Source organism: Daldinia caldariorum, assembly GCF_022478825.1.
Source record: "Daldinia caldariorum strain CBS 122874 unplaced genomic scaffold F4812scaffold_6, whole genome shotgun sequence".
Classification (NCBI taxonomy): domain Eukaryota; kingdom Fungi; phylum Ascomycota; class Sordariomycetes; order Xylariales; family Hypoxylaceae; genus Daldinia; species Daldinia caldariorum.
The window spans coordinates 285,306-306,368 of record NW_025953042.1 but is presented as its reverse complement, the minus strand read 5'-3'; the positions used below and the strand labels follow the sequence as shown (position 1 = coordinate 306,368).

The window sequence follows — 21,063 nt, the reverse complement described above, 5'->3', positions numbered from 1 at the left end:
CACCTTGGTAGGTACCTGGTATGTATGGGGAAGATGAAAGGGAAAAGGGGGAGAGTAGCACGGCATTAGCCGCCGCGAGGGTGCTCCCGAGCTCGTTTGGCTCAGTAAGAGGTAGGCATTGTATCACCGCAACAGCCGGTATCTGTGTCTCTGAGCTGAGTCCCAGCGCCATGGGACATGGTATTGAATTTTTTTTCTTGTGTGCCATCAAGGCTCGGTAGTTGTAGGGTTGAAATTTATTTGATATGGTATTGTAAATGAGCATCAATAAGTTATTGCAGACATAGCTTAAGTTAGCAATACGAGTTTTGAAAGCCTGTGGAATTGAACTAGTATGGACTTGATCATCTGCTTAGCACTTCTTTGTAGGTACAATTTTGGTTTCTATATAGTTGTTGTCTCTACCTAGAGTGTGTGTTACCTCATCACTACTGTGTTTATAAGAGTACCTCCAACACAAGTGCATTCGGAATCCCACCATAGCCAACAAAACAATAGAAATTTTAGGTTTTCCATCGGGTACTCCTGGGCGACGATGATGGCCCTAACTTATTATGAGAAAATGCGCTCAAGAGGTTTCCCCTGGAGAGCGTCAAGTATGTAGAGCCATTGCCGACTAGGTAGAGTTATGCCATAAATAAGAGCTAGAGAGATCCAGACGTCAAAGACCTCTCTAGCTCTATTAATCTTAAAAGATGTTCTTTAGACGTACCGCGGTGCCATTTATTCACATAGTTTACCTTAGCTACTTTTGTAGATACACGCATCTGTAGACATAAACGAACGTAAAAATCATCTCAACAGTTTCTCTCACCAGATTTCTTTGTATTGAATACTTCTAACGTGTTTCTAGATGGGAGGTTCTTGTAGATAGTAATGAACCAGGCTACTTAAAACAGAAATGCTAAAGGCGGTCTGGTAAGATCCCATATTCATAAGCTATCTACGACAAAGACCTTACCACTCTATCAAAAGCCCTGGCTGAATTATCACAGGCAGGGCTATTAGTCCTTGCCCCTGATTAGAGTTATGTCCTCACTTCTCACTCATATCCTCTATTTCTGATCCATTATGTACGGTCGACGTAGTTAAACATGAAGGGCGAAAGTAATCAGGTAGTGATGACTTTTCACCGTAAGCTTCTAAGTAGCGTAATGTATTTTATGTCCAGGATATGTGTTCTATAGCGGATCGATACAGAGTTATCGACCGGATCAAAGAAGTGTGCTCTTTCCTGACCATAGAATGACGAAATAGCCAATGTCTGATAAAAAAACCCATCCTTTACACTGGATAACCTAGCGTGTCCCTAGGGAGTATAGGACATCTGAGGTACTATATCTAGCAGTGATAATATCTCAGCCTATAAAAGAAACGCTTGCTGCTTACCTCTCGTATAGTAGAGCGAACTTGAGCTTTCATATTCGCTCCAAGACAATATCCAGGTGGATCCCTTTTCTGCTCCCTTCCAGAATCAAGGCATCACAGCCGACCATCTGGTAAGACGAAGATATAACGGCCAGCAAGACGATACGTATCCTTGTATATAACTTAAATAATCTTTTATATGTTATTGTTATAACTTAATAACAAGATTGATAATGATTTTTGAGGGACTGGGTAATTGAAGTTGCAACCCCTTTTTGCAACCCCTTTGTGTAACCCCTGAAGCCTCACAAGTTCTTAACTTCTATAGTCGACATGCTGTCTTCCTAGATGCTCGAGAGTATCAATAAGGAGTGGATGGTATGGGGTTCCCTTACACTGTCTCTTGGATAACAGATCCATAGAGCTAGATCAGATGACAATAGTCAGTAGCATTATTCATACTGTGAGCAAGTGAATAGGAAGAAGGTCATGTACTTCCATGTCGTCGACACAGATTGGGACTACCAACCCAAGCCGGCCGTGCCCGGGCTAGTTCCGACGACATAAGCCAACGCCATGTCCGAATATACCCCCGGGGCAGCACGGCCCCTCCGCCCTGGAGTCTGCCATACCGGCCACGGGCGTCGAACTTGATACGAACCTCGCTGCCGTGGACGGCTTGCCCACAAGCCGCTCACAAGCCGCAGTTCGTATGCCGAGAACACATTCACTTGAAAAAAAAGTTCGCAGCCCTACTGGGTATTGTAAAAATTCGCAGCCTGATGCGAACACTTTCCTTTTTTTCCTTCCCACACCTCGAGGCCACACAATCCCATTCTTTTCCCCTACTCTACCCTCGCCTTTTGCCTTCCCATCATTACACTCCAGCTCTCCAGGCGAGGAGCAGTACACACTCTTTTTTAAATTTCCTTCCCCGGTGACTCGATTTGCGGAAGTGCATCACGCTTCTGCTGAACCCTTCAATTCATACCCCATTTCCATTCTTTTGACTGTCGCCTCAGGAGGCGTTCCTTGCATACGCGATGGGTAATTGTATGTCCACCTGTGGTGGCAACCGCCCCAAGTCACGCGTCCCGTCGGATGTTGAGATCCGTAATGTACACATTCGCATGGCAACACTCTCCGGTAATAAAGGAGAAGAAAACTCACAACCTGAGCAATATGTCTCCGAGGAGCAGATGCCCCAAGTGGGTATTGCCCTAACTAGCAATGATGTTATCAATATGCCGGATCCTACCCGCGAGGGGACAATCCATCAAGGACGTAACCAGGAGCTGGCCTCTACTCGCAAGGAGGTAACCTTTCGAGATTTCAACCAAGAATCACGTGGTCGCAGCAGGCCTGTGGTGAAAGAGTCGCAATTCTTTACAGAGTCTCTTGAAAGCATTCCTATCGATGACGTTCCCGCTGGGACCGCCGCACCGGTTGACTCTGGTCTCCCGGTACAGCACCGACTTATAACCAGCACTTCGGCGTACAACATCCGCGACCTCGGCGACCTTGGCGACACCAGCGATGTGATCGTTCAAGCTCCCCCTGGCCTCCGCCCGTCGGCTACCATGAGCAACCTCAATAAGCCGTTGCCCAAGTACCCTGACGACGACCCCGTGGCGGCTTACATCGAGCGCGAAAACTTGAAGCTCGAGAAGTTCTGGAAGATCATCGTGCCCGAGAAGGCGTTCATGGTCGACTTCAAGCGCGAGCGCAATTTGATTCGCGGAAGACCTATTCAAGAAGTTGAAGAGCCCAAAGACACGGCCGTGAAGGATGAAGAAGATGAGAAGTCTGTTGATAAGGAGGAGTCTGCCGATGTTGAGAAGCCGGTTGATGATAAACGCGGCAGCATCAAGTCAGTCAAGAAGGCTAAAGAGGAAAGTGTCCGTGGTCTAGTTGAAGAGGTCAATGAGCATAACCAAGAGGCGAAGGCACTTGTCCGCATCCTTCGTCAGAAGGTAAGTCCGTTTTCGTTTGAAATAATCACCCCAGCTCCGCCCCTAGCGAACATGATACCGCCAAACCATGAATCCAGAACATACTTGCTAACTATGACAGATTTGGCAATACGATGAGAGAATCCTGAATCTTGAGGCGGAAAGGGCATTTATGAGAAAAGGCATCTCTATTGCTGGCAATGGCAGCAGCTCCCGTCAGCTCACCACGTCCTCTATTGCTGGACAATCCAACAATGCTGCAAGACCCCTCACTGAAACATCCTATCCAGACATACCAGTTCTCGAGGGAGGCAAGATGAACATCCCGCCATGTTACTACTTCAACAGCCCTCGCATGAAGGCTCGAAAGAACCATTTCCCTCCCCCCGGCGGTCTGGGCCCGTCATCGTCTACCAACTTTCCCGTTCCGTCTACCGCGGCAGAACGTGCAGCCCCTAGCCAGGAAAAGTCGAAGCAACAGATATTCCGTCTACCTGTAAGACCCGAGCCGACACTGTACCGAATCCCCAATACGACTCAGCCGCCTAAAACCTCTACTTGTGTCAAGGAACGCGACGATGAGCTCTATGCGGCGGCTCTCAAGAAGGTTACCGACGCCTACAACAGAGACAAGCCGGAGATCCGACACAGAGTGCGCAATTTCATCGTGGGCGAGCACAATACGGCCAAGGCTACCGAGACAATTCTAGCGATGGAAGACGATATCATCAACTCGTGCATCCACGGCGATGAATGGTATGAGACAGTCCGTCGACTGGTGAATGGATGCTGTGAGAGACATGAACAAGTGCAATTTGGCTTGATATCGCACGAACTCGGACTCCAGCTTGATACCGAATCTCAAGCCACCAAGCGCCGAAAGGCGGTAGCCCTGATGGCGAAGTGGACGGCTGAGGCCGAAGAACAACCGAAAGCTGAGGAAAAAGGAAAGGACAAGGAGAAGACTGATTGAAAAAGCCCAGCTGTGATAACGGGTTTGCAGAACAGTCCGGACATGGGTATCGTGCGCGTTGAGTTACCGGCGTTAAACTACAGGAAGTTGTTTTTGGTCTGTCAAGCACAGACCCTCGGTTAGGAGTTGCGCTGTTTTCGCATGAATAGGGGCTCACGAATGGAAAGCCTGAGTACATCTGAAAGGGGGCTTGGAGACGGCCAAAACATACGAAAAGGGGAAAAAAAAGAGGGGGGGCTGGGACATGTGGTATGAATCATGAAGCATGAGCTAAGAATTAATGGATCGATGATTTACCGTAATCGTCCCTGGCTTGTAACATCGCGTACTTGTGAAGTTAAATCGTGAACTGAATTGTGACCTAGTATCTCCATATGGCATCGGCCATCTTAACTACCTGACCCATTTCCACAACATCGTGGACTCGTACTATATCAGCGCCGCCCTGAACGGCCGAGGCGACGGTTGCTGCCGTACCGAATACTCGGTCCATTGGCTTTGGGACGCCGGTTACCTTACCAATGAAGCTCTTGCGGCTGGACCCTACAAGCCAGGGTAGGCCTTCTAATCCAGGCCAGCTTCGTAATTCTTCGAAATGACGTAGGAGGTGTAGGTTCTGCTCTCCCACCTTAGCGAATCCTAGTCCTGGGTCAAGAATAATGCGCCACCGGCGGATGCCTGCTGCTTCGGCGGCGGCTACCCGCTCGAGCAATTCCCGAGCGATAGTCGGGATAAGCCCATCTGGGTAGTCGTTCAGTTTGCTCATCGTACCAGGGTTTCCTCTCATATGCATCAAGCAAACCGTTTTGCCCGAGCGGGCCATTGTAGACAACATATCCGGGTCTAAAAGACCTGCTGATACGTCGTTAATGATATCTGCGCCGGCCTCGACAGCTGCTTGAGCAACCGATGCGCGGTACGTATCTACACTTATAGCGACATCGCGTGTCTCGGGTAGGCTACGGATAAGCTTGATAACGGGTAAAACACGATCAGCCTCCTCTTGAGCACTGACCTCAAGCGTCCCAGGTGCAGTGGACTGGCCCCCAATATCGAATATTGTGGCGCCGCCCCGTACATAGGCCATGATTGTGTCCCGGAGCGAATCAGGGGTATGGATGCCGCCATCCGAAAATGAATCGGGCGTTATGTTGAGAATGGCCATAATTTGTGTTTTCCGAGTCGGCTTGAGAGCGTTCAAGGGTTCTATTGAGGGGCGTATCGGGGTTAAGGTAGACAAGGGTTCTGAAGATGGAGGCAGCTCATTGAGGTAGTCTTGGACAAGTTTCCAGGGATTGGAGGAGTATATAGACTTGTGCGGAATAAGTTCAGCCAGGGGCCGTAGAACGAACTCGCGCTCTGGAATTCCAATATGAGGAATTTTCAGTCTTTCATGATCGACTGTTTCATCCTCATAGAGTAAGATATCCAAGTCAATATTCCGAGGTCCCTTATCTATAAGTTTCTGGCGGCCCATAGACTTCTCAATATCTTGCAATTGGTCTAACAGAGATAGGGGCTCTAGATCGGTCTCAACCTAGACAAGATTTTTCAGCTTAGGTTTCGTTTCCTCACGAGGAGTTGACGCTGAGTTGATTGACGCTGAGACATACTTCGCAAGCTCCATTTACAAACCTATTCTGGTCTAGAACGTACATAGGTTCGGTCTCCCATAAGCTACTAGTCCTTTTCACTTTGATGTTTCTTGAATCCATTTCTTTACACGCCTGCTCGATCATGGCTACCCGGTCACCAACATTGCTGCCCAGAGCAATGTAGGCATTCCGCTTACCACGACGTCGTTCTGCGCAACCGCATGCTTTACGGGAGGGGCTGGATGAGAATTGTCGATCCATTGTTTTTCCTTTAGGGATAATCCTAGTTTGGGAATGAAGAAAAGAAGAGCGAAGTGAGCTGCTTAGGGGAAAATGTAGTAGATTGGCATGAGATGGCAGCACGCGAGCACAACCAAATGTAAAGCTCCATGCTGATGAGAGAGGACTCATTGGAACTTAGAATGAGGCATTGACCCGCATGCTAATTGCCTCATTGGATAATTGGGGGCATCATAAGCAGCGTTTTTGAACTATTATGTACATCTGAATCGAGGAAGAAGACCGGAAAAATTCCAAACTCCACCAAAGATTCAGGACCCTTTAAGCCTTTACAGGGGACCTTGCTTATTCATACTATGTTCTTATCTTATCTGTTGTAAGGGTCCAATCTGCTTACATACCTACCTAACAATACTTGAATTTAGGTATGTACCTAAGTACCTTGTACCTGGAGGCATGTACCCGAGCAAACCTTATGCCGTGCTACAACTCTAAAACTGAGATCAGATCTAATTAAGATTTGTCGGCTGCTTGAGTGTTTATAAACGAAGTGACATAATATTATTTATAATCGGGCTAGGTAACTCTGTCACCAACATAAGTTTTAGGTAGGTGCAAGGCTTCCGCACGAGACCTACCTGTTACGTACCTACCTTAAGGTATTGTACCAATGATGGGTGATCACGCTGAGAAGAAAATAAGAAGAACCTCGGTTCGGCTAGGTCCAGAATTGGACTAGAGCGCTCTCATTTAGCATTGCCTCGGCTGCCCCACCCTTTATTCTTAGAGGGTGAATCGTATACTACTACATACTATGTTAGGTATTCACATTGCCGCGTACATTCCCGACCCCGAATCACTTTCCCTCTTTAGCATTCGTGTTTCTGTCACCTGGCATTTTCTTTCTTGATTTTTATAGCTATTTAATCTACCCCGGATTTTCTTGATATAGAAATATAGACACTAGCTAAAGGTTAAAGGAACCAACTTCGCCATCTTATCGTTTCTTACAGTTTTTGCTTCATACCTCGGCGTTTTAAATACAAGTCTAAATACAAGTCAACATGGCATCTCCACGTACGTTACAACCCATCAAGGCAATGCTTGCTTACCAAACTCATGAAGACAACACACACTAACAAAATGCTGCCCTACAGAGAGGATCCGAACTCCCGTCACCGATCTATTCGGGATCAACCACCCTATTCTTCTCGCTGGAATGAACGTCGCCGCCGGCCCTAAGCTCGCAGCTGCTGTTACGAATGCCGGCGGTCTCGGCGTCATCGGAGGCATGTCCTACAGCCCGGACATGCTGAAGGAGCAAATCGACGAGTTGAAGTCGTATCTAAACGACAAGAACGCCCCGTTCGGTATTGATCTATTAATCCCACAGGTTGGCGGCAATGCTCGCAAAACAAAGTAAGCAGTAGTTGAGCGAGTAGAGCATATATACCTAGGTAGCTAACAGAGTTGGAATGTAGCTACGATTACACGAAAGGCAAGCTCGACCAATTAGTCGACGTTGTTATCGAATCGGGAGCCAAGCTCTTCGTCTCCGCCGTCGGTGTACCACCCAAGGCCGTCGTCGACAAGCTACACAAGCACGGCATCTACTACATGAACATGGTCGGACACCCCAAGCACGTCCAGAAGGCGCTCGACATCGGCTGCGACATCATCTGCGCGCAAGGTGGCGAGGGCGGCGGCCACACCGGAGACGTCCCCACCACCGTCCTGATCCCGGCGTGCGTGCAGATCTGCAAGGGCAAGAAGAGCGTGCTCTCCGGCAAGCAGGTCCCGGTCATCGCCGCGGGCGGCATCCACAACGGCCAGATGCTGGCCGCGTCGCTCATGATGGGCGCGAGCGCCGTGTGGGTCGGCACGCGGTTCATCCTGGCGGACGAGGCCGGCGCGCCCGAGTCGCACAAGGAGTCGGTGCGGACCGCCGGGTTCGACGACACGATCCGCACCCTCATCTTCACCGGGCGGCCCCTGCGCGTGCGCAAGAACCCGTACATCGAGAACTGGGAGAACGAGCGCCAGGCCGAGATCAAGGAGCTGACCGCCAAGGGCATCCTCCCCTACGAGTACGACCTGGAGAAGGTCGCCAGCGGCACGGCCGAGGGCTCCGGGAAGGAGGGCGAGAGCAGCGACGACGACGACGCCGACGACGTGCTGGACCAGTTCCGCCCCTACCTGATGGGCAAGTGCGCCGCGTTGGTAAACGAGCAGAAGAGCGCGAAGGCGATTGTCGACGAGTTCATCGAGGATGCTACGGCGATGCTGAACCAAGGCTCCAAGATGGTGGCGAAGTTGTAAGAGAGGTGAAGCTTGTTGGGGGAGTTCCTGCAATTCCGAATACCCTTGCAATTTTGAATGCCTTTGTATATATACCTCCAATCTACCAGGAGTCTGCTTTAGGTAGGCAGTTGTGTATCGGCGTGGTGCGGTCCGGGTAGGATTTAAGTAGTGTAATGGGAATAAACTTTTTTGTTCTTTTTTTTTTTGGATCACGACATTGTATATTTTGCTATATAAGATTCAGCTAACCTGTCCCATGTCAAAATAACCTTAGTAAAGCGAGATCGAGCCTCTATATCCTCTACTCCCCCAAGCTATCCATGTCAAGCGATATTTTCAGAACATGAGCAGCCGGCTTGAATGGGCTAAAAGCATTTATACAGCGCTAATATCACAGCATGTCATTTTCCTGCTGCTACAAGATTAAACCCGGTCGTTCAGCTCGCGACTTAAAGCGCGTTCCGGATAAACCAAAGGTTCCATACTCTGTGTTTCTAGGTCGCCGATCTGAGACTTGCGTGAAATGTACTTGTACACGTATGTTCTTTCATCGAATTGATGATATGGGGCTCTCTTTTCTTCAAGCGAGTTGCTGACGAGCGTCACCGGCCAAGAGATCACAGTGGTTCCCGTTCGGTCATTCTTCGAACGGCCGCGAAATATTGAGCGGAAGAGATTGTAGACGATGGGCAGACAACCGCAGATGATATATAGGAATAGCTCTAGCGTCGCAAATAACCAAGCGAGCGTTAGAGTGTCTGTAGGGGAACCGTTAGTTCCATTTTCACACGTATATCGTGCTATTGAAGGCCGGAGTCTGTCGAGAGCAGCTTACATGTGGCATCGTTATGGTCCATAATACCGGTATATACAACGCGTAATATACCCACAACAACAGATCTAAAAAGATTCGCAAAGATTAGTTTCTCGAGCTATGCAAGAGCAGGTAGCTTTAAAGAAGAAAAAAGAGAAAATCTGATACATACGATACGGCAAAAAATAGCAGGCCAGATATCTCGAATTTATTCCTGGCGCTCATTTGCGAGCGCCACACGTTCAGCTGGGTGTACCCTATGACAACGACGTCGATGAGGATGTTGACGGCGGCGACGGTCTCGTAGAAGGCCACGGCGTTGATCGACGTGTGGGACATGCTAACGTTCCAGTGGGCGACGGCCGGCGTGTCCGTGAAGATGAGGCCGAACATGTACGTGACGCAGGCCGCGACGACGAGGACGGTCATGACGCGCGTGAATACCACGAATTCCGTCTCGGGGTAGAAGATGCGCTTGTAGAATAGCAAGACCGAAATCTTGGCGAAGGCCACGCTGATGGTGTAGAGGACTTCGCCCGCGAGGCCCGTCTGCTCACCTCCCATTAATTAGCTGTGGTTTGTGGGGCGGATGAGTGATAAGGGGTAGTAGTGTGGAAGGTCCGCTTACCTTTGAGCATGTATTTAATTGCGGAATCGTGGGTGATTCAGCGTGGTAGCCGTTTACAGCGCATACGAGCCCAGAGATATATGCCCCGACACCCGTAATGAACGCTGCTAAGATGGCCCAGTCGTCCCATTTGACTCTCCTTTCCCGTTGATGGTGAGCGAGACGTATAATGACACATACAGCTGCTAGCAGCATAAAAGTGCCAGAAATGATATTCGTGACTAGGAAGCGATGGCTCAGTTCATTTGGCTGGAGAGCAGACATGGTCGCATGTGATAGTGATATAAGTGATACGGCTTGGAGGCACTATCAAGTAACTAATAACGTAAGGTGTGTTATGATAAAAAGGAGTAATATGCGGAAGAGATATCTGAATATTAGAGTCTCCGAAAAGACTTTGAGAGACACGGAGAGCAACACTTTGGTTTAAAATATTGATAAACAATAAAGGGATCTGTCATTTTATTAACTTACTTCCTCATACCAGGCTGCGTCACTTCAGTTCTCTCTGGTGTTGTTCATCTTACCATACTAGAATAACGCGAAGTTGACCAAGTCGGTCGCACATCTGGGATACTCAATGGACGGCGACACTAAAGGGACCTGTCTTATCACTACCTTCCGTGCTCGTTTAGACCCTTCCGGCTTGGTACGCACAGTCGTGCAGTTAAGGCTACCTCCCGCATCAACTCCATAAGCAAGGCTGCAGGTAGGACCATCCCGCTTCTTCGACCAACCATACATATGCCACGCGACAACCCATGCTGGCGCAATTTAGCACCTACAACCTACCTACGCGACGACGAGAGCCGATCGCCGTCGCTTGTGTGCGGCGCTTAGCCGCCTTATACTCACGCGCGGTTGATGGCTACCTGGTGTCGGCATGTTTCCGATCGATCCTTCGCGGCATACCGAAAAGAGACCCATACCGGGCGCGGATGACGGAAGCAATCCTTGCGAGCTCACACTTATGTACCTACCTATGTATGCAGGTCATCTGCTGTTACGGATATTTAGGTGTCGGGCCAACGCGGCAGTGTGAGGCTTAACTTATGTAGGACTTGGAAAAGCGATAATAAGCGAGAACAATAGTAGAGAGCCGACACACAATGCCCATCTAACAGCCGCGTGCAGACACAACATAAGTACCTAAGGTAGTGGAAGTTCCTACATCTTGATCGTGATTATTATAAAGTGTTATCCTGATTATCTCTACACTCTTCTGTTTTGATATACTTTATCTGGTGGTTTAAGGGAGCAAGTTCTATTATTGCACGAAACTGATGATTCATGTGAGTCTCGGTCATCACCAACGGAATTATTACTACCAATTAAAAAGATATTATTCAAGTTAATAGAAGGGGTCTTAATCAGAGGTTGGTTGGGGTTATAAGTGTATATATATCAGGTAATAAGACAAGAGGCCATATACTAAAGCCGACATACTTGAGAACAAAAGTGCAAATAAAGATAGCCAATTGCTGTAATACAGCAAATCATGTCGTAACATATTGCAGAATTACGACGATCAATTTTAGATTGTCCTTAAAACTCGGATATACACCCTTGTGCATCGATGCATCGATACCTATAATCCCTGCTACACGTGGGAGCCAGGTACGGTTACGTCACCACTCATCGCGATATACCATGAGGTAATGAACACAACCTCTTTTCCAAAAGTGTTGTCTTTGTCTTCACTGTGGCGAGAGAAACTTAATTATTACTAGATTCATCTTTCTGAAGTCAAATCATATTACGCCTCAAACATAGGCACCTACCTAGCCTACCTTATATCAGGCAACTACCACCTCATCCATCTCCCGGACCATTCTAGACCTGTGACCTGTGACCTGTGCATTAACACTTACACCACATCACCAAGGCCCTCCTCTCGTCATGGCCGACACGCATCAATTCAATGTAGATAAGCTCTTCGGAGTCAAAGACTACGTAGCTGTAATAACGGGCGGCGGAACCGGGATAGGGCTGATGGCCGCGCAAGCGCTGTCCGCGAACGGGGCGAAGGTGTATATCACGGGGCGGCGGAAGGAGGTGCTCGAGAACTCGGCGAAGAAGCACCAGCCGGCGCAAGGGGGCGGGCAGATCATCCCGATCGGCCCGTGCGACGTGACCAGCAAGGCGGACCTGGAGAAGCTGGTCACGGACGTGGGAAAGCGCGAGAAGTACATCCACCTGCTAATATGCAATGCGGGGGTATCGGGCCCCAAGGCCGAGCCCGAGGACGCTGAGGCCGAGGACCTCAAGGCCAGGCTCTGGAACAATGAGGACCCGAGAGACTGGCAGGACAACTTCAACACCAACGTCACCGCCGTCTACTTCACCACCGTGGCCTTCCTTCCGCTCTTGCAGGCGGGCATTCGTCCCAAGGGCCCCCTGGAGCCGTACATCCCTTCCGTCATTACGATATCCTCCATGTCGGGCATCATGCGGCATGCCCAGGGCCACTTCAGCTACAACACTACCAAAGGGGCCGCGGTCCACCTGACGAAGCTTATGAGCGCGGAGTTTCAGAAGACCCAGATCAGAGTCAACTCTATTGCGCCGGGCTATTTCCCTAGCGAAAGTGAGTTCCTACCCCTTTCTCTTATAAGACCGATAGATGAGCTAACATGTCCGCCATAGTGACTGCTAAGGGCAGCGATGAGAAACAAAAGAGCTATGTGCCACCTGAGAAGATTCAAGATAAAGGCCACGTTCCGCTGATGAGGGCTGGGCGCGAGGAGGAGATGGGGATGACGGTGTTATATCTTGCGAAGAACCAATATGTGAATGGGGAGATCATTGCAGTGGACGGTGGAGTTCTAAACGTTGTAGCAGGGCGATAAAGAGCACATCCGCCTGCCAATTCGACTCACTTGCTTCATAATATCTGGGATGAGTTATGCGTAGAAACATGGAATGGCGCACCGATATCAGGGTAAAATAGTAAAGGGAATTCGAGTACGATGCGACATAAGCGCAAAGGGGGTGGGGGGGTTATCTCTGGACGTAAAAGGAAGAGTTCAAGAAATATAACGAAGGGGAAAAGCAAGACTATTAAATAATTCGTAGTTGCCAGTCCAAAACTTGCTATGCTAACTGTTCGATCATAATGCAAAGTCTCGGCTTGATTCAGTAAGTTGCATCAGTGAGTGTGGAACCTCAACTTCCCAAATGTTCTAGACATGGAGCTGAAGCTCTTATGCCCCTAGCTATCTGCCTATTTATGTAGGTCATGAAGTTTTAGCTGGTAACTAGCGAGTGTTAGTAGGAACCTTACTAGAGAGATTGTTTTTGCTACCACAAGTTAGTAACGAGACGGCAGCGATTCCGACAAACTGGTTACATCATGCATACTCCACCATACCGTCAACTCATCGTCAAAGCCAACTTGCAAGATTCAAGTTGTATAAAGCCCGAGCCAGAGAAGTTCGCAGAACTATGGGAAACTATGGGTAGCCAAACCAACTGTGAACAAAGACTGCCGGAGAATAATTAACCGTCGTCACATAGAGAGTTGAAATGCCTCCTCACCACGAAAAGCATCGTCGGTCAGTTGACGACTATGGAAATGGTCACGTAAATGGCGAGCCGCGACAAAGCCAGCCGCGACAATCACACTTTCAACATCTGAGCCCGTTGGAGAAACACCTCGTCGCAGCAACAGGTGAATTTGTCGGGACATTCTTTTTCCTTTTCTTCGGGTATGCAGGCCACCTGATGGTGTTAGACCAAGGTGCAGCGACACCGGGCGCTACAAAGGTCATCTACATCTCGCTTGCTTACAGCTTCTCACTTCTCGTTACCGTTTGGACTTTTTACAGAATCAGCGGTGGGTTATTCAACCCTGCGGTAGGTAGAGAGATCCAAGATGATAACCCCTTTCCCCTGTGCTTAGGAGCTTGTAACTGAACCTTTGACGTATAATAGGTCACCTTGGGTCTCTGTCTCAGTGGCCAACTGCCGTGGGCACGAGCAGCCTTTTTCATCCCGACACAGCTGATCGCATGCATGTGTGCGGGTGGTGTAGTAAAAGTTATGTTCCCGGGTGACATCGCAGCGGTGAACACAACATTGGCTCCAGAAGTGAACTTGGCACAAGGTGTTTTCGCCGAGATGTTCTTCACCTCATACCTGGTCTTCGTGATCCTTATGCTTGCAGCCGAGAAATTTGAAGGCACGTACCTAGCGCCATTAGGCATTGGATTGGCACTCTTCGTCGCTGAAATCCCCGGTAAGTAGACGAGAACTAAGTACGGATCAAGCCGAATAGCGGAACTAATGAGAGATGATACCTAGGTGTGTTTTATACCGGCGGCTCACTAAACCCAGCCCGCAGTTTCGGATGTGCCGTCGCTGCGCCAAGTTTCCCGGGGTATCACTGGATATACTGGGTTGGTCCTCTCCTGGGGGCTCTAATCGCAGCTGGATACTATCGGTTCGTAAAGATCTGTCATTACGAAGAAGCAAACCCCGAGCAAAATAATGCTACTACTACTCCTCCAGAGGTGTAATTGAGTGCTAGGAATGAGTGTATAATAAAAGGATGTAAGATAGAGGTAGATAAATAGAATAAAATATAAGAGGGTAGTAGGGCGAAGTTGTATGTAAAGTTTAAGTATGAGGTCGGAATATGCAGCAATAATGACATGTTTTCTATCGTTGTGAAGTGTTAAAGTCTGCTTTTATATAAATGCCCAGAATAGGTACAAGTACCTACCTGGTATTCATAGCCTCGAATACGGAAGTATGATAGCAATAGCCTACCTGCTTAATAAGAGTGTTGCTTACCTTCCTCAAGGTAGATGAAGAGAAAAAGCGAAGATAATAATAATGGCGTTAAAAAGTTCCAGGGTAAGGTACCTGGAGATTAGTCAGGAGGAAGGGCTATTACATTAGGTAATCTCCAATGAGTCAATCGCATCATCTCCAATTCCCGTCTTGCGCCATTAGGTTGATTTATTTATTAAGGCTCTAGGTACCTTAGGTACCTAACCTACCTAATTTACATTCTCTTCTATTCTATTCCCAACAACTTTTCTTCATTTCTGCGACTTCTTCTTTTCGCAAACAGTCGAGATAGGTCTATCCCATCCTCAACTGTTATGCCTAAGAAAAGACACAATAACAAATACTCGAAACCGCCTTCAGTAGCGCCACCGTCACTTGCCTTGTCCTCCTCGTCGAGGCAAACTTCTGGTAAATGAAATGAATTCCTTAAAAGTCCTACCAAACTCCGAGCGTGCGCGTCATCCTAACAGCCAGCGCATAGATCAGCATGAACGATCCGTTAACCAGATCCTCGCGGACTTGCGACGGACTAGCTTAAAGCAAAATGGCACTTCGAGTAACTTTAACGTAGCCACCACTCCCACCGTTCCGCCTTCCATCCGCCAAATCTTCCAAATTCCCGAGACACCCGCCCCAGCGCCCAGACGGTCCCTACGCCTCCATGCGCATGGCCGAAGGGCACCCCCTGGTCCCCCGCCCCCACGCAGTTGGGTGTCGCTAGCCCAGTCGCGACATGCCCCCGCAGACCTAGCAAAAGACCTCGGAGGGCATATCCAGCACTGGCCCTTACCAGGCATCTACAGCCCCGCAGATGGCAGCTTCGTGGATCAGTTGCTACGGCGGATGGCCTTAGACTGGGAGCAGCAACGGCATTGGAATCAGTTCTATCTATATACGCTACCTAGTCAACTACGGGTAGCCTTGATCAGTTGCGTCTCGGAGCTTTATGGACCAGGAATATCTGCTAACGACCTCCGACTGATCCTTGCCGGCCCCGCAGAAGAGGAGCTCGCCCAATACGAGGTGGAACAGCCTGACCTCAATAAACTGAATGAAGACATATTCTACTTAGATCTAAGTGGTTCGGCAGGAAGATCAATATCGTTGAAAGAGCTAAGCGAGCTGCTCTTCCCCCAAGTCCCGGTCGAGGTTGACCTTCAGGAATCTTGGGAGGCTCCAGAACCTGTTTCTGGCCCGTTTAAGCTCTTACCAAATTTGACGCAGTTATCTCTTGCTGTCGAACCCGGGAATGCACCGACTGCTTCATGGAAGCAATTACTCTCACTAGCTACCAAGTTGCAGACAATTACGCATCTCGATCTGTCTGGCTGGCCAGAGCCATCTTTGACACCAAATGCGAAATTTGCGAAAGTCGCATCGTCAGTAACTGGACGGACTGTTCAGTATGGCGGTACTGGGCCATATAGTCACAATTTAGACGGTGACTGGTCGGAAGCGATCTTGGTGCTGAAGCGTCTGAGCAAGTCGCTGTATAGCCTAGAATACCTCGATTTGACTGGGTGTGGGGATTGGTTCCCAGCTCTGAGGAAAGAGGCGGACGGAGATTTTACTATCAATTTCGTCGACTGGGTGGGTGATTGGGGGAAGATTACAACCCTGAGGCTTTGTTCCGGGTATGCCCTTTCGGACGATGCATCCAAAGGTCAAATCCTCCGACTCGCAGATTGGATAGAGTCTGCAACGGCAGTAGAGAAACATATTAGAGCACAGCGGTCTGGGAGGGGACGCTGGATCACGGTAGAGAAAGATACCCTTACGGATGGTGCGAAGGCAGTCGTAGAGGCCGAACGACGCGGAGCAATGTCATAATCCGAATATACCAACCTACCTCCCATCTAACGTACCTAATATACGCAGAGAGCGGATAATGCCTTACATAAAGGGACTAACAATTCGTTTTCAAGAGATGATGATTCATGTGCCCTATACTTGAACTACATAACGTAGAGCCGTATAGGGTGGATTACACAATACTACGAAGTCGTTTTGAAACTTAGCAAACCAACATTACTTTATGGCTCCTAATCGCTGTCAAAAGACGCTCGACTATGACTAGAACTGCCTTATTCCTAGCAAATAAGTAAACGAATCAGCAATCGACTGGCTACAAGGTAAAGAACCGGTTTTACAGGGCTACAGGGGTAAACTTCTGTGAGGGTCGCTTATGACGAAACGCTAATGAACAACCAATCATACGAACCGACATGGACTAAAGGAGGCAAAAGTTCAAAACTACCTAAACCTAAGGTACTCCGTGACGCAACTTCCCTGCCCATGTAGATGACAAGGGACCAATTGTAGGTGGACGTATGCCGAGCAGATATCAACTACCAGAGTCAATCAAGATGTGTTGGCGTTTGCAAGTCATTCAATTTATGCATAGAATTTGGACGAATGAATGATGATGGCCTTTTTTCCCTTTCGGAGTTTTTGTTTGGGTGCATGATGCATGTCGCGATATCAAAGCTGTTGTCCGATGGTCATAGATTAGGTACTTAGTGAGGATTAAGGCACTACAAAACCTTCGTGAATTACCCATTGTATTCGACAATGTAACATTTTATTCCATTGCCTTTGTTCTATTGTCTTGGTCCTTCTCGATATTTATATCTCGATCGTACCTAACTTTACTAGCTTGAGATATTCCCCCCTTTTTATTCCCCCCCCTTTTATTCATTTTAGCCAACTTAAAACTCCTTATCTGATCGCAAGAAGACCATCAACTTATTAGATTTAGTTAACTATCCTTACTACAGATACGGAAAGGAAAAAAATGGCAGTTAAACGAGGCTATGCCAGACCACTGACGGTGGTCATCCCGACTCTCCTGTCGCTAGCGGGATTCGTGCTAGCAATGATAGCACTCTTCGCTGGTTCCGGATCGCAGAAGCAATCGCTAGAGAAATATCACATCATCGCCGTACGTCCCCTATCCATAAACCGCGTAAACATAAAAAAAACCGCAAGCTGAACATAATTTCTAGGTTAACATGTCTACCTTTGGCCATAATCTCATACCGACTTCAAGCTCGTCCGGATCCCAACCCACAGCCACCAACGACGATGGGTTTGGCTGGGATGACATTCAGGATGGACTCGACGATATCGAAGGCCAGATCACAGACGAATTGAACGATATCGCAAATGATGTCGCCGACCAGCTCTCCCGCGAACTGGGCATCTCGCAGTGGTACAGCGTGCACGTCATGACGGCTTGCGAGGGCAACTTTGCGCCCAATGCGACTTCGCCGGGCGCTTGGTATAATACGACAAACTGCACGGCGCAGTCGGCGGGAGGTAAGTACCTAACCTGAACAATACCATACCTATTCCAACGGGGGAAAAGAAAATAAACAACCATTGTAGATAGGGATACCTCTAGGTAGCTAACACTAGCTTCTATCTAGTCAATCTCAATCTCACCGAAATCATCCAGCGGGAGCTCAATAACGGCCCCTTGAAGATCAACGCGGCTGACATCCCGATCCCGGACTCGATCCAGCAATCCCTCGACTACGTCAATAAGTTCCTCCTGGCAACATTCGTCCTCTACGTCCTCGGCGCCGGCTTCTCCGGCCTGTGTTTTCTATCGTGCATCGTCCTCCTGACGCTGAGGCGCGACGTCATCGGCCGAGGCGCCATCCTCTTCAACATGCTGCTCGCCCTATTAGCCGCCTTGTCGCTTGCGGTCGGCGCCGCAATCGCGACCGCCATATCCAAGAGAGGAGCGTCGGAGATCAACGACCAGGGAGCCGATATCGGCATCTCCGCCATCGAGGGCACGCCGTTCATGATCATCTCCTGGGTCGCGTTCGCGGTCATGTTCGTGGCGCTGGCTTTCTGGACCGTGTCGTGCTGCACGCCGCGCAGACAGCTGGGGTCTCCTGCGGCGGCGACGTCGGCGTATAATAGGGAGAAGACGCCCCGCGCGAGCTCGGATAGCAACCGTGGCTTGTTGGGGATGTTCCGGCGAAGGTACTAGGGTGGAGAAGGGGAAGATTACAGAGATGTTATACCTAACGAGGGAAAATCCTCCTTCACGAATAATTAGAATGATGTTACGAGCTCAGTTTTAAACCTGTATTTATATTGACAATGATACCTAATGGTAATGATCCCAGCACATACAATGTATACCTAGATGATGATGACGAGACATGAGAGATCCTCCACTTCGTAGATACGCCTCCCAAATGCTTCATAGAAGCATCGACTATTTAAAGTTTTATCCCAACGAATAAACATGTACCCAAGAAATATAAACTGAAGAAATATATACCGATTCCCGTGATTCGTGCGCAAGTACCTTGGTAGATAGGTACCTGTACCTGTTACCACGGGCACCGCTCACCAATATCCTCGCCACTTCCTCCTTCGCAACCGTAGCCCCGCAGCTCTAACGCGCAAGCTCCGCGTCGAAAATAGCTTTCTCGTCAGGGAAGACCTCCTTAAACGCGTCCCTGGCCTTGGCAAAGCTCCTCGCCTTGCTCAGCTTGGCCGCCAGGGTCCTGATATGCTCGCCGAGGTCGAGCCCGACCATGGTGGCGCTGTCCTCGAGGATTCCCGCGGCGCCGAGGTAGTCGATGGGGCACGACTCGCCCGCGTACGCCGGCCCCACCTGCGACTTTCGCGCCGCCAGCCGCGCCATCCCCGTCACCAGCGTGTGGTACGCGCGGTACATCAGCCCCGGCATGTCCAGGTAGTCCGCGACGACCAGGATGTCCGCCGTCGTCTGCGGCGGCACGGCCGAGCCCGGGTGGTTCCAGACGCGTCTCGCTGCGTTGTCAACTGTCCGGGAAAGAAAAGCACGTACAGTTAGTATGGTATAGTATGGTACTAATCTTAGGTACCTAGGTAGGTAAAGAGAGTGATGAAAAGAAGAGAATTAAAAAAAAAAAAAAAAAAAGGGGGGGGGGGGGACATGGGGTGCATGGAGTGCATTCCTTACAATCCGTGTTGTACATATAGTGAATGGCGAAGTCAACTAGCTCGGGGTCGAGTTCGTAGAGCCAGATGACTCCAGTTTGGCTCTCCTAATTTCTAGTTAGTAATGGAACCTAGGTTAGGTACTTACCTAAGGCACCTAACCCTAACGCGTGCCGTCGGTAGCAAGAGGAGAGAAATTAGAGGGAAGAAAAAGAAAGATAGAGGGATAATAAAGCCTACCACAAATGGATATCTTAATGCCGCTCGAAAGAAATTGCTCTCGCTTGCAATTACGCTGCTATGGACGGCCCATTTCCTTTCCTCCATCGAGATGGTTACGTCCGGGATACTGACAGTCAGAGTGTGAGGACGGGGCAATTCTTATAACGTAGGTAGGTACTTACCTCTCTGGGCCGGTGAGTATAGCTATGTGTTGATCCAAATCGAAATATGGCGTGACCATGCGTGCCAGTATCGCACGTGGCCACTGATGGTAGAGGTGGTAGAACCTCTCCGCGGATTCGGACGTCATGGTGGGTTCATGTGAAATTCCACGGCGTGAGTGAGTATTTGATAGTTTTAGGTAGGAGAGTAATAAGATAGTGAGCTTTTGATAACTTTTACGGTATATATACAGTCAACAGCCGTCGAACACTTCAAAGCAGCAGAATCAAGAGCTTTTTGAATAGATGGATTGTTGATCTGTGGTTCTTCCAGAGTGTGTCCAGAGAAGTCGGGGAAACGCGAAATGGTCCAAGAACAGGTGGCAACTGGTTTTTTTTTATACCGTGCCATCCTGAAGTCTAATCCGTTGCTGTGGTGAATATTCACCTTATAACATTCTGCTGTCCGCATATCATTTTGATTTAAAGTCTTCGGAGGGTTAGACTGTTTCTGCAACTCCAATAGTCGTAAAGTCTATGACCAAGAAAGTAAACAGGTACTAAGTAACGAGGGCTTGGACGTAACACAATTTAAGTTAATAATATGATCATTTACGTGGCGATTCGAAAAAAGTCTCTTTAGTCTCTCGTTGTGGTTTAAACGAGTGTTGAGGCTCGAGTTACTGATTTAGTTAAAGTATCTTGATGGGAGCCTTTTCCTACGAAGCTAAAAAGAAGCCTTTACTGAATGAGATGTTTTGAACTATCTAGAATATCAAAGGCATCAGCGGGTTGGAAGGCTTGATAGATATTGGAAACATCTTGGCTCCTAATTGTGACACCACCTGAATAGGGGCTAAATTCTCATACAAAAATATACTGGCATAAATTGGAAAACAATATATATATATATTTATATAACGTGATATATGAGGTACCTAAGTCATTTACAACAGCGATAGATATGAAAACAATACGTGGCCGAATTCAAAGTTATAGATCTATACCAGGTATCTAAGTAACTAAAACCTTCAACCTTTACCAATGCACGGGGAGTACCAACTACAT

The 21,063-nt window shown here is 48.6% G+C and overlaps 9 protein-coding genes across 9 annotated transcripts; 6 read left to right on the top strand and 3 right to left on the bottom strand.

Annotated features, from left to right (window-relative positions):
* Positions 1–2,411: 2,411 nt before the first annotated feature.
* On the top strand, positions 2,412–4,562 carry F4812DRAFT_470524 (uncharacterized protein; the record flags this gene model as incomplete). Its single annotated transcript, XM_047938989.1, has 2 exons — positions 2,412–3,341; positions 3,442–4,562. 2 exons carry the CDS (start codon positions 2,412–2,414, stop codon positions 4,291–4,293), a joined length of 1,782 nt encoding a protein of 593 aa, XP_047791003.1. The 3' UTR covers positions 4,294–4,562.
* A 92-nt stretch (positions 4,563–4,654) lies between these two features.
* On the bottom strand, positions 4,655–6,149 carry F4812DRAFT_458216 (Dihydropteroate synthase; the record flags this gene model as incomplete). The annotated part of the gene is made up of 2 exons (XM_047937330.1): positions 4,655–5,830; positions 5,907–6,149. The coding sequence occupies 2 exons, from the start codon at positions 6,147–6,149 to the stop codon at positions 4,655–4,657; spliced, it is 1,419 nt and encodes a 472-aa protein (XP_047791002.1).
* Positions 6,150–6,893: 744 nt separating this feature from the next.
* F4812DRAFT_424115 (NPD-domain-containing protein) lies at positions 6,894–8,690 on the top strand. Its single transcript, XM_047933812.1, has 3 exons — positions 6,894–7,205; positions 7,286–7,547; positions 7,610–8,690. Exons 1-3 carry the CDS (start codon positions 7,193–7,195, stop codon positions 8,445–8,447), a joined length of 1,113 nt encoding a protein of 370 aa, XP_047791001.1. The 5' UTR covers positions 6,894–7,192; the 3' UTR covers positions 8,448–8,690.
* F4812DRAFT_424113 (uncharacterized protein) lies at positions 8,557–10,766 on the bottom strand. The gene is made up of 5 exons (XM_047933811.1): positions 10,399–10,766; positions 9,872–10,325; positions 9,416–9,792; positions 9,265–9,329; positions 8,557–9,187 (listed from the first exon to the last, which is right to left on the bottom strand). The coding sequence occupies exons 2-5, from the start codon at positions 10,133–10,135 to the stop codon at positions 8,853–8,855; spliced, it is 1,041 nt and encodes a 346-aa protein (XP_047791000.1). The 5' UTR covers positions 10,136–10,325; positions 10,399–10,766; the 3' UTR covers positions 8,557–8,852.
* A 782-nt stretch (positions 10,767–11,548) lies between these two features.
* F4812DRAFT_339778 (NAD(P)-binding protein) lies at positions 11,549–13,050 on the top strand. Its single transcript, XM_047931632.1, has 2 exons — positions 11,549–12,458; positions 12,518–13,050. Exons 1-2 carry the CDS (start codon positions 11,771–11,773, stop codon positions 12,718–12,720), a joined length of 891 nt encoding a protein of 296 aa, XP_047790999.1. The 5' UTR covers positions 11,549–11,770; the 3' UTR covers positions 12,721–13,050.
* F4812DRAFT_470520 (aquaporin-like protein) lies at positions 12,949–14,388 on the top strand (the record flags this gene model as incomplete). The annotated part of the gene is made up of 3 exons (XM_047938988.1): positions 12,949–13,726; positions 13,805–14,108; positions 14,207–14,388. Exons 1-3 carry the CDS (start codon positions 13,397–13,399, stop codon positions 14,386–14,388), a joined length of 816 nt encoding a protein of 271 aa, XP_047790998.1. The 5' UTR covers positions 12,949–13,396.
* A 430-nt stretch (positions 14,389–14,818) lies between these two features.
* On the top strand, positions 14,819–17,224 carry F4812DRAFT_424102 (uncharacterized protein). Its single transcript, XM_047933810.1, has one exon. The coding sequence runs from the start codon at positions 15,083–15,085 to the stop codon at positions 16,493–16,495; it is 1,413 nt and encodes a 470-aa protein (XP_047790997.1). The 5' UTR covers positions 14,819–15,082; the 3' UTR covers positions 16,496–17,224.
* F4812DRAFT_424101 (actin cortical patch SUR7/pH-response regulator pali) lies at positions 17,225–18,811 on the top strand. Its single transcript, XM_047933809.1, has 3 exons — positions 17,225–17,606; positions 17,671–17,983; positions 18,094–18,811. Exons 1-3 carry the CDS (start codon positions 17,460–17,462, stop codon positions 18,666–18,668), a joined length of 1,035 nt encoding a protein of 344 aa, XP_047790996.1. The 5' UTR covers positions 17,225–17,459; the 3' UTR covers positions 18,669–18,811.
* Positions 18,812–19,082: 271 nt separating this feature from the next.
* Positions 19,083–20,144, bottom strand: F4812DRAFT_458209 (uncharacterized protein; the record flags this gene model as incomplete). Its single annotated transcript, XM_047937329.1, has 4 exons — positions 19,083–19,474; positions 19,635–19,719; positions 19,853–19,961; positions 20,017–20,144. The coding sequence occupies 4 exons, from the start codon at positions 20,142–20,144 to the stop codon at positions 19,083–19,085; spliced, it is 714 nt and encodes a 237-aa protein (XP_047790995.1).
* Positions 20,145–21,063: the final 919 nt, after the last annotated feature.

Excerpts from the sequence above, each read along its gene's own strand:
- F4812DRAFT_424115 (XM_047933812.1), top strand. Across the intron at positions 7,548-7,609 it reads GGCAATGCTCGCAAAACAAA|CTACGATTACACGAAAGGCA; the intron begins GTAAGCAGTAGT and ends GTTGGAATGTAG.
- F4812DRAFT_424113 (XM_047933811.1), bottom strand. The coding sequence starts at position 10,135 with ATGTCTGCTCTCCAGCCAAATGAACTGAGCCATCGCTTCCTAGTCACG. Across the intron at positions 9,793-9,871 it reads AATTAAATACATGCTCAAAG|ACGGGCCTCGCGGGCGAAGT; the intron begins GTAAGCGGACCT and ends GGAGGTGAGCAG. Across the intron at positions 9,330-9,415 it reads CTGCTATTTTTTGCCGTATC|ATCTGTTGTTGTGGGTATAT; the intron begins GTATGTATCAGA and ends GAATCTTTTTAG.
- F4812DRAFT_339778 (XM_047931632.1), top strand. The coding sequence starts at position 11,771 with ATGGCCGACACGCATCAATTCAATGTAGATAAGCTCTTCGGAGTCAAA. Across the intron at positions 12,459-12,517 it reads GGGCTATTTCCCTAGCGAAA|TGACTGCTAAGGGCAGCGAT; the intron begins GTGAGTTCCTAC and ends TGTCCGCCATAG.
- F4812DRAFT_424102 (XM_047933810.1), top strand. The coding sequence starts at position 15,083 with ATGAATTCCTTAAAAGTCCTACCAAACTCCGAGCGTGCGCGTCATCCT.
- F4812DRAFT_424101 (XM_047933809.1), top strand. The coding sequence starts at position 17,460 with ATGGCAGTTAAACGAGGCTATGCCAGACCACTGACGGTGGTCATCCCG. Across the intron at positions 17,607-17,670 it reads AGAAATATCACATCATCGCC|GTTAACATGTCTACCTTTGG; the intron begins GTACGTCCCCTA and ends CATAATTTCTAG. Across the intron at positions 17,984-18,093 it reads CACGGCGCAGTCGGCGGGAG|TCAATCTCAATCTCACCGAA; the intron begins GTAAGTACCTAA and ends GCTTCTATCTAG.